The sequence below is a fragment of the Amblyomma mixtum genome, chromosome 8, assembly GCF_055824585.1.
Source record: "Amblyomma mixtum isolate Tamu chromosome 8, ASM5582458v1, whole genome shotgun sequence".
In the NCBI taxonomy this organism is placed as follows: Eukaryota; Metazoa; Arthropoda; class Arachnida; order Ixodida; family Ixodidae; genus Amblyomma; species Amblyomma mixtum.
The window spans coordinates 47,960,272-47,971,942 of NC_143019.1; the positions used below are offsets into that span (position 1 = coordinate 47,960,272).

The 11,671-nt window shown below is 46.7% G+C and overlaps 1 protein-coding gene across 1 annotated transcript in view; it reads right to left on the reverse strand.

The window, feature by feature from the left end:
• Positions 1 to 8,172, reverse strand: part of LOC149332328 (paired box protein Pax-1-like) — a 55,388-nt gene extending 47,216 nt beyond the window's left edge. The window contains exon 1 of the mRNA XM_089557215.1: positions 8,093 to 8,172. Coding sequence (XP_089413341.1) covers positions 8,093 to 8,096 — 4 coding nt within the window. The 5' untranslated portion in view covers positions 8,097 to 8,172. The remainder of the gene's footprint in view (positions 1 to 8,092) is intronic.
• Positions 8,173 to 11,671: the final 3,499 nt, after the last annotated feature.

Below are 11,671 nucleotides of genomic sequence, written 5' to 3' on the forward strand. Positions count from 1 at the left end.
ACAGGTGTTTTATTTTTTACAGTGAGGGAAACGACGAAGGCCTTCAGGGACAGAAGACACTGGGCGCTGAGAATTACTTCGTTATATGGGGAACTTCGTTGTCAGACGCAGAAACAATCAAAACAGATTACTAAGTGGCAAAAAGAACAAAAACAAATTGTGCGTGCGCTGGTTGTCGCCGCAGAATTTACCTCGAGCATTTGCCTCATGCGTTCTCCCTTCGTGCACTTCGGCAAATCGTTTCAGGAGACACCAGCCATCATCTACCTGCATGCATATCGGAAGAAGTTGAGCACCATCGTCGTCGCGATGCGTCCACCGATAACCCGACGACGCTGCCATTTTAAATAATACGCCCTTGCTATATGGGTACACTTTTTTCCATGTCATATTCTTTCCGTTGAGTTGGAAGCGAAGCTAAAGTCATTTCGATCTTTTGAAATTACAAAATTATTTTGCCCTGGGATATCTGCGGGCAAACTTTTGTTTTATTTGTTGAAAAGAGTAAATTCGCAAAATCAAGGTTCAACTGTATATTTGTAATAAGGGAGTAATTACTCATTGACATCCACCCAAGCGCAGCCATACGGCTACAAAGGAAAGCTATGCAGCTTTCTCAGAAACTTCGTAGTTAAAGAAAAATTCGTCCTGGCCCTGGGTTCGAACCCCGGACCAGGACGAATTTTTCTTTAACTACGAAGTTTCTGAGAAAGCTGTATACTTTCCTTTGTAGCCGTATGGCTGCGCTCGGGTGGATGTCACTGAGTAATTACTCCCTTAATACAAATACTCCACCTTTAGGAATTTCCCTAAACATTTGACCAACTGTATATTTTATGCAGCAGAAGATTTATAGCGCGTATTTTTTGCATACAGCCATGCAAAAGGACACCCAAGTCAAGACATATTATCAAGTGCAGTTAATGGGACATTTCACTGTTATAAAAAAGTTTTCATGACACTCATGCGAAGAGTGAGTGGCCATTTAGCACAAATATAACATTATTATCATCCTAGGCTCAACTACGTCCAATGTGGGACAAAGGTCTGTCCCATATCTTTCCCATTAACTTCACCCCCCTTCCAGCTGTGGAAATTTCATCCAGCAAACTGCCACTCATCATCTGCACACCTGACTCATTGCCGCCACTTGCTGCACTTACACTCATAGGATACCATCGGTTATCTTCCCTTCGCGTCATACATGACCCGCGAATGCCCTTTTTTTTTTATTTTTCGTCTAAACTAGGATATCATTAGCTCGCGTTTATTTCCCGACCCACTCTGCTCTATTCGTATACTTCTTTAACTTTATACACGTGATCCATAACTACAGCGCAAACGACAGGACAGAGATGAAGAAGGGACACCACACAGCGCTGTGTGGTGTCCCTTCTTCATCTCTGTCCTGTCGTTTGCGCTGTAGTTATGGATCATCGAAAACACCAACTCGCCCAACAAATGCTTTCGTCATTACACACGTATCATCTTCCTTCTGCAGTCCGTCCCCTTTCTTACTTAGCAGGGCAGTACCCTCCGTAAATCGTGTATCATTAGGGCATTCTCCATAATCTTGTATTTTCAGCTCTTGCCAACCTTTTCTCTCAATACCCCTTGTAAACGCTATATACCGGGTGTCCCAGCTAAATGTAACCAAACTTTTAAAAAAGGCGAAGTGTCCTAGTCCAGTGAAACCAACTCAGGGTTGTTCATAGTCGCGTGGCCTTGTCTTGAGTATTTTTTTCCATCTTCGAAGTTAATTAATTAATCAAGTTTAATTAGCTAGCTTTTTAATTATTAACTTCAGGAAGAAAGTGTCAGTGCAAAAGTTTTAGATCACCTCGAAAAACCGCTAGTAGTGCTGTTTCCGTCAAGTTACGATTTACGTAGCTTCATTTATTGGCCTTAAAAGAAAGTTGTCACGTGACCAGCTGCTCGCTCACTTCTCTGCCCTAATGTGCACCCAAAGTCTCATCGAGGAGAGGACTTCAGAAAAAATGGATTTTATTCTTTAAGGGGCGTCTTGGGACGCTGAAGTGGCACAGTTGTCATGTGGAAGCTTTTTCTTATTGTGCGGGTATACGGTTAAAGACCGGTAAAAAAAACTACTTTACGTAACTATTACTTTGCTGCAAAGGTCTCAGTAAGCTGTTTCTCAAAGCGGTCTACAACTTTTCCATTGACACTTTGTTCCTCAAGTCAATAATTTAAAAGTTAGTTAATTAAGCTTAACTGATTAGTCAACCTTGAAGAACGAAAAAAATACTGCAGACTAGGTCACGCGACTCTAAACAACCCTCGTTTGGTTTCAGACGGCTAGGACAGCCTGTATTTTTTAGAAGCTTGGTTAAATTTAGCTGGGACACCTGGTAGAATTTACAGGTATATACTGCTGCAATCAGTAGTATACTCACACTATAGTAACAGCTGATTGCAGTTGTATACTGACTGCGGCTTTATACCATATGCTACATTTCTTGTGCGACCAATAATATTGGTTGAAAGTTAAAGTTTAATGCTCTGCAATCATTGCTGGCCGCTGAGTCGAGGTATACTAAAGGGACATTGAGGGAATTCTAATCCAATTTTCGTTCTTGCTAGAAACAGATTCTATAGCCCTTCATGTGTATATGTTTGTTCTGCTGCAGAACACGCATTTATTACTAAGACAATTGAACTAAAACATTTTTGCCCCAAGTCGACTTAAACCCGTGAAGCCTACGCCGAAAAGGCCTCCGTGATCATCGTTTTGAAGTGAATGGCGGGACAGCCTAGCCTCTCAAATCCGCGCTCCAAAAATACGTGTACGCACCACTGTTTACTTCTGAAATCATCCGGTGATGGCGACACATGTGCTTAAATTTTTGGCCTTTTATATACCTCACAAAAGCTGCTTTTTCTATTAAAGTACCGTCTTCCTCGTTGGAATACTGTAATCTATAGGAAACAGGTTAACCTAAATTTGCCCTCTGAGTTCCTTTAACGAATGCTGCCCCCCCCCCCCCCCCCCCCCCCCAGCTTTGCTTGATGCCTGAATCAACATTTACATGGCTTGGCTTTCGACATTCAAAACGAAATGAGACCATGTTTAGCCAGCGAAACTTCCATAGCAACGTTTCTGATTGAAAAGCCCACCGATAAATGACAATGTGAGATACGTGAAGAAACGGATGAATTGGTTTATGGTTTGGCTTATGGGGGGTTAACGTCCCAAAGCGACTCAGACTACGAGGGACGCCGTAGTGAAGGGCTCCGGAAATTTCGACCACCTGGGGTTCTTTAACGTGCACTGACATCGCACAGTACACGGACCTCTAGAATTTCTCCTCCATTGAGATTCAGCAGCCGTGGCTGGGATCGAGCCCGTGTCTTTCGGGTCAGCAATCGAGCACCATAACCACTGAGCCACCGCGGCGGCGGAATGGATGAAATGCAGACCGGTTGAGCTGGGAGCCCTCATCGATACAAACGATAAACAATGGGAAAATTTAGTTTTTTGAAATGCAAAGGTTACGCCTTACGAGTAATTTCAGAATGAAAGCTCAGGAACCTACGAAACGTGAAGATGATTTCTGTTTGTACTTTTAACACAAACTGACTACGTGTCACCGTACATGACACAGTGTCATACACCATGTTCAATTTTCACGACAGGCGCGAAAAACTGAGTCCTCCCACGCCTCCACAAGATTGCCCGTAGATTGCCTAGACCACCTGGATGACATGACATGACTGGCGTACTCTGGTGCCCCCATCTCCTGCCCGCATTGCCTGAGACCAGTTGTAGCCAAAGCTCCGACCGTATGGCCCAAGCCTTGGGAACACGCGACCTGATAGCTGCACCGCAGCGGTAGACAGGGCGAATCGAAATGGAGAGAGCAGCTCTGCTTCTATGTCACAGCTCTGTATTAAGCTATACGAATCGTCACCAACTAGCCCATATCGCAGCCTTAATTCACGTGACCACACAACACATTTTCGAAAGCTCCCAAAATGATTAATGTGCTGTTTGTCTGGAAAGTTGCACTCGCGTTCAAACACCACTATTTGGAAACTATTCTTCTGCAAAACAACACTTTAATTTGGGCGGCGCTATTCGACGATTTTGTTGGGAGGCATTTATATAAGAAGACGCATGCACGGCATAGTACCGTAAAGGTCTCGTAAGCTGAAGAAGCGCGAGCGACTTCGATATGTCCTGCCGGAATTATTCGCAGGAAGGAGCCATGCCATTGAAATGATGTATAGCGGTCAGTCGGACAGGGGTCTCATGCTTCCGTGGATGATGATGCTCGGTGGATCGAGGGGTTGGTGGTGGTATATAATGTTAATATGCAGGCTGCATTTATAATGTAAACAAACTAGCGCAAAAATAGAGACAAATGACAAGGAAATATACACATATGAAAATTATCAAGCGCTTGTTAATTGTCATATGTGTCTCTTCGTTTGTCTGTATTTCTGCGCTAATTTCTATAAATTATGCAACACTAACTAGCCCGACAGCAGGTCCTTCTGAACTGTATTTATAGTCTCAAAAAAGTTACATCTGCAATTGCTTCCCTTGTTCGTCGTAGTAAAACAATTAAGTGCTTTTCCGCTGCCTTCAAATTATGTTCAAACATCCGAGCCTCTTAGTTCGTGATCCCTGAGAAAACACAACCCGAGCGACGCTGTCCAGTGTAGTGTAGTGTAGTGTAGTGTAGTGTAGTGTAGTGTAGTGTAGTGTAGTGTAGTGTAGTGTAGTGTAGTGTAGTGTAGTGTAGTGTAGTGTAGTGTAGTGTAGTGTGTGTTCACCGTCACTTATGTGCACTGATTGTGCATGCATGATCCGCAGCACTCTTGCTCATTGTGTACAAATAACGGAGTTAAAGAAAAATTCGTCCTGGTTCGGGGTTCGAACCCGAGACCACCGCTTCGCCGGAGCAGTCGCACTAACCGGGACGGCAAGCTTGTGGTAGGGCGAGAGCGAATTGATCAATAACTCGAAGTGGGAACTGTGTTCCTCAAAACCAATGTTTTTCGCAATTATATACGAATGTTTTCGTAAACGAGCGTCAAACACTGTCGCACAAGATGAGAAGGTCGATGGAGGTAACGAAAAGGAATCGCTGTTTCAAGCTGGCGAGTGTGGATTATATATGCCGTTTACTGGCTGAGTATAAGTGAAATCTGCCGTCAACCTCTAAATGTCGCGAAAATGCGCAAGTGTACGGAGCCGTGTGCCACGGCAAAAGAACATATTGGCGGTGATATTGATATGTAATTGGCACAGATATATTTGCGGAGTTCTTGAGGAACATTTGAGCCTTTGGCGTATTCTCCAGAACGTTCTAACAGCTGCATAAATTAAGTCCGCGTATATAAAAACACTGAAAATATGCAGGGTGTATCATATAAGACTTTACGCGGTGTTTAAAAATAGACTCTTTGAGTTGAAAGACCGCTTTCTTCGGCATAGCATTGTCAGCGGTGTATACAGCAGGATACAGCTAAGACGTGCTAACTCGCAGCCTGGTTGAATAGCTAACTTTTTAACTATTACTGTTAGACTCCTTAATTATTGAGATGCACCCGCCGCGGTGCATCTCAGTGGTTACGGCGCTCGGTGGCCCGAAAGGCGCGGGTTCGATCCCGGCCACGGCGGCTGAATTTCGATGGAGGCGAAATTCTAGAGGTCCGTGTACTGTGCGATGTCAGTGCACGTTAAAGAACCCCAGGTGGTCGAAATTTCCGGAGCCCTCCACTACAGCGTCCCTCATAGCTTGAGTCGCTTTGGGACGTCAAACCCCAATAAATCTAAATATAATTATTGAGATGCGTGTGGCCCACCGTAAGTAATAGCCAAATCAGTTTTCAGAATTTCGAAAACGCAGTCACATTCGGCGCTGTGGCCTAACAAATTTTGTTTATATTTGGACGAGTTACGAGGTTGCTTTGCCTGCAAGCTTCTCGAATGCGCACATATTTTGGCACGATTTATAGTGACGCCCTTATATGCGTCGACGCGCCTTCATACATGACCGCTGAACGCAAAGGCGTAGATCAGTATCAATACGCGCGCACACAGCAAATCACATATGGGAGCATATAGGACAAGGTCGCATAGCGTTGTTCGAAAAGCGCCTTTGAGTCCCGCTCAATTGCACATCCCATACAGGCTATACAATCTACTCCACCTTGGGGGATTCCCCTAAAACATTTCGTCAACACAGTTCCCACTTCGAGTTATTGATCAATTCGCTCTCGCCCTCTTGCCGTCCCGGTTAGTTCAAATGGTAGAGCGACTGCTCCGGTGAAGCGGTGGTCCCGGGTTCGAACCCCGGACCAGGACGAATTTTTCTTTGACTACGAAGTTTCTGAGAAAGCTGTTTAACTTTCCTCTGTAACCGTATGGCTGCGCTCGGGTGGACGTCAATGAGTAATTACTCCCTTATTACAAATCTATTCCATCTGGGGGATTCCCCTAAAACATTTAGTCAACTCACTTTATGAAGGAATTGTAGATGTTTGTACGCGTTTTTCATGAGTAACTTTGCTTAATTCGTCCCTTTTTCTGTTTCTGCAATATGAACGGTAAGTTTGTATTATGTAAGCTCCTGTAATAAGAACGGAAAGTCAGGGCTGGGCTTCTCCGACCTGGCTTTTGGTTCATATTGTTACGAGGGAACTGGTTACCGTATCAATGGACTCGACTCGTGAATGAACCGTAAACGAATCGTGAACGACGAAGTGGCAGTGCGCCGGACGACTACGACGCTGACAGTGTGATCCGGGCCCTTGGAGTCTCTGAGCTGAGTGCTGGCCATCGCAGTCGTCAATACAGACTTCCCCGTAACATCTCCCATAACGATATTTAGTAACGACCGTTTCGTGTCTGCGGTGGAATTGAGCGCCTCACTTACATTGTGACAAAGACAACTGAAGTCTTTAATTAAGCATATAGCCTGCAGTATACGTTGAAGGTATACAAAACTGATTACAAGTTTGAAAAGTTCAATAAGCGATATACTCGAAACGAAGGATCACAGGCGCCAGTAAATGTGAATGTGCCTGTTGTCACTAGTTGGGGAACAGCATTAGACTTCTGGTGCATCTGATGACCACTCTCACATGCCCCGCCATAAATCTCTTGCGTATACTAAACGACGGCGCAGAGATTTGTTCCTCTTCATCGGCACCGTGGAAAAATTTATATGTATACGTCTAATATATATTTTCATTTGGCTGTAGTACTATAGTAAGCGATCGAATTTTAAAGCACATTGGCGTTTGCAACAATGCCAAACTGAGAATCATGGAGGAGCTTAGTGCTTCAAAGGTTCTCGAAATTTAATTTCCCCAACTGAGGTTGAATGTAAGTACTACATTTCAAGTGAAACTATTGGCATTGCACAGCGTCCCGTTCAATTTAACGACGAGCATGAAAGGTTTTAATGGCAAGGGAAGCTGCCTATAAATATGGCGGAACTTATATGCCAAACTAACGGAATATGTGACTTTCTATTTCACCCGCGTTGGCAACAGCATTGCGAAATCAAGAGTTGCTACTATACCACAAAGCTGTGCATACTCTTCCTCATGGAGACGGTTTTCCCTGGCCTTCTTTCAATACCGTACATCGATCGCGTCGTACCTAAAGGTGAGGACACCGACTTTTAGATCACAGCAGCCTTCTCAGTGTCTCTGGCATAAGCTTCTGCTGCCTCGAAACCTAGCTCAGTTTCTGTATGGAGAGTGTGAGCTTCGGTCGAGATTATGGTTCGATGCCGTAACAGATAACGACGCGTGTCCAACGGCGTCTTGCATACGCTACGTTGCTAAATGTACCAAGGAAAAAAAAAGTTTGATCCGCTCACCAGGACGCCCGATTCAGCGCTGCTGTCGGTACACGCAGAAATCTCCGTGAAGGTCAGGGGCCCGCGCCAATGCTTTGTCATCACACGCAACGCGTAAAGCCACAACGCGTGGCTGCCTTCTTACAGGAGCAAACACACACACACGCACGTGAGCACTCCGTACAGGAGGCCGCGGTTGTTGTGATGGTGGCGGTGTATGTGCTCTCTCGCGGGGGTCGTCGAGTGATGCTCACCCATGGCCGGTGCTCGGATGCCCCTGGCTGTGATGCTCGGTCGCTCTTCTTCCGCCCGGGTGCAGATGCCGTGCTGCCTCGGTGCCGATGGAGCGAGGCAAGGCGCCGCGGACCGACGCGCCTGAGGCCCCGCCCTCTGGCTCCGCCCACCACTCTTCCGCCGGCGCTTAGCCACGCCCCCATCCCTCTTCGTCCCGCCAGCAGCCGCTCCGCGCGCACCTGTTCGCCGCGCTTCGAGTTGCGCGCGCGCGTGCGGGCGGCGTTTTTTTTCGCCCGCGACTTTCTTCGTGACATGCGCTGTCGAGAGCGAAAGCGACGCCGCCGCCGATGGCGTGAAGCGCGCGGGTAAGGGAGGGATTCGTGGAATTGGCGCGCTCGTAATTGGACCGGCTGTCGGAACGCTTTGCGGAGGAGTGCAGCGGGAAGCGGCTGGTGTCATGTTCTTCCTTATGTGATCCCGAATAATCGCAAAAAAAAAACAAGAAAAAGAGAAAAGCACGTCGATGTTCAGTGGGTGCTTGTTGGGATCTTTTGAGTTCGCCTTCCGTATTGACCCTTCTTTTGACGGCTTATCCCAGCAAGAGGTCTTGAGACAAGTCGTTGTGGAGGTCTCTGCATTACTATCGTAGAGCCTCTGACTGACCTGAGGAAAATCCAACGTGAACTAATTCTATATGGAGGAAATTATGGCTAATGTTTATTCATTCATATCAATGTTCATTCATTCAATGTTTATATATCAGTGTATTCATTCTCCGACGAACGGAAGCCATGCAGCTTCCTTACAATGCTTTTAGATGAAGAAACACATATTCTAGGATCAAACCCAATGTACGGTTAGACCAGGGTGGGCGTTCTGACAACCTATATGATTATATCTAAACAGAGATGCTGTTTGGCCGATAGCAATACCATCAAGAGCTCATCAACACGTCGAAGAAGAACCGATATCAGTCCAATGCAAACCATTAGAGGAATCTTCCGCGGTGGTGCAGTGAGTTTCTCACGAAATACCCATTCTAATCAACCTTTAATCTGTGAATCATCTGTAAAATACGTCTGGAATCGTCGATACATATAAAGGACAATGTGAACAAACGGCTCTTGTATGAATGGATGGTTGCCGCCACATTCATCATGGCGCTAAACACTCAAAACCACCGCGGGAATTTCGAATGTTCGATACATCTGTTTTCTATGGCCGTCGGAAATAGTCGGGGCGAACGTTGGAAGCATTTTATAGGTCAGAGTTTGCAGCGAAGAGGAAGAACCGGCCATGATAATTGTGTTCGCGCAGAATCCATTGGGACTTTCTGGTTTTCTCGAGATTACAAGTTCTGGCCAATAGATCGCTAGTGGCTGATGTCGAGTGTACGGTCGTACGGTGACTCGATACCGTAGTGTCGAGCAGTCTTCTTGTACACGCTCCCGCAGTTAGCAGAGTTACGCGAAAGTCCGCCAAGCTCTGCGGAGAAGCCGCTTCTCGTGTTGCAGGAGCCACACGAGAAGGTAGTTTGAAGGCACCCCTCCTTATCCTGTCGGTGGCTATACACATGGGCGTCCGGAAGGGGGGGCAAGGGGGGGCGGTTGCCCCCCCCTTGGAATTACGGATATTATTTATGCACTAGTAGAAAACAACTACACATCTGCCGCCTCCCCCATAAGTGGCCATCGGGTGCACCCCCCTGGAAAAAGTTCTGCGGACGCCCTTGGCTATACAATGCCTCCTGAAGACTTCTAACAAAGCAGACTGTGCTCAAGATGGGAGCGGCTGGCACCCGCCTCCTCTCGGTGGTGACTATACAACACCCCCGCCCGCCGCGGTGGCTCAGTGGTTACGGCGCTCGGCTGCTAGCTGGCCCGAGAGACGCGGGTTCGATCCCGGCCGCGGCGGTTGAATTTCGGTGGAGGCAAAATTCTAGAGGACTTTGTGCTGTGCGATGTCAGTGCACGCTAAATAACCACGGGTGGTTGAAATTTCCGGAGCCCTTCACTACGGCGTCCCTCATAGCCTGAGTTGCTTTGGGACGTTAAACCCCGACAAACCAATAAAACACCCCCACAGTCGAATAACGGCTGGCCCCCTCCGGCTCAGTGGGTATGAGCCGACACAGAATGGAGCATTTGACGTCAAGGGGATCATGTGATCACCGCTACGCGAATAGTGTTGTGAGAGGCGCGGGGAAAACAGTCGCCCAACTCTGCTCCCTGCGGGGAGCATACACTGTAAACAAAAATACGAAAATATACCCAAAAGGAAGTATAAATGGTGGCGGCCACCCTTTTTACTCCATTTGTGAAAACATTTACTCCATGAGTGGGGAGTAAAAAGGTGGACGGTCCTCCATTTTACTCTCATGAGGGAATAAGGGAGTAAAAATGAGGATTTACCAGCATTTACTCCAGTCTAGAAAGGGAGTTAATTGTGCCAAATACTCCACCAGTGCCGAAATGGAGTAAAAAAACACCATTTTGTGCAATCCGCCTAGCGTCTCGTCTGCTTCTGGTCAGTTGTCAGATAATGGCGGTGAGTGACGTTACCATCGTCGCTGGATCTCTGCTGACTTCTGCTCCTTCACGGGCCCCTGCCGCGGTACAAGATATCGGCTTGTCGCCGTTTTCCGCTACAGTACGTTACATAATTGAATTACTCCTGTGAAGCCTGCAGTGCTCCAACGATACCTGACTTTCCTTTGTGTCGCCACCCCGTTACAGCCGCCGCTTAGGCCTAATTCTCACAGGCTTTTTTCAGTGTGGTTCTCGCAATGTGTTGCAGCAGATTATGTGTTGCATGAACATGGAACTGTGATAGAACATAGTGTCAACGCTGAGCTCTTGATTGAGCTCATGAGGCCACATTTTTGCTTAGCCATGTTTAAAATCCAAGCCTTAATGCAGTGAATATGAAAGCAAACACTGCCATTCCAAACTACCATCAGGTGTATTTTCTTTTTTTCTGATCTGGTTTTGGATCAAATATAGCGTGGTGCATGACCGTGAAAACTACCCAGCGTCTCCTTTTCAGTTTTGAACTATACTGATCATAATGTTACATCCCTTTATCTACGAACATGGCCAACGAAACGAGCTAGTGAAGTTCGCGGTGCTGTATATTTTGTTTACCGCATCCGGTCGCGATAGTGGAATGCCCATTACGTCCTTTTTCTTGGGCCCTCCGCACACTCGCACAGAAAGGGGTCAGTCAACCCAGCGGGAGAAGAGGAGCGCCGAATGGCGGGGGATTACCGGAGACGTCAAACTCCCCTCATGGACGGAGTCGTTAGGCCGCATCACAGTGCGTGGGCTTTTGTGCCATGTCTGCAGCGGCGTGCTTTGACATATTCTCACGCTAGCTGCAGGCATGAGGAGCGACGATGCTTAACAGATGAGTTGAAGTGGCCTTCCTGGAACTTGGGTCAACCGGTTACTACCCGGTTCGCCAATATTATGCGATCGAACTCCGGCAATGACATGCTGCTTCCAGGAGATTTTAACATTACCCGCGTGAATTGAGGTTACCTCACTACTTACCACAGTAGCCTCCACCTCTGGCTATAGCTACCTCCAATACTTATATGC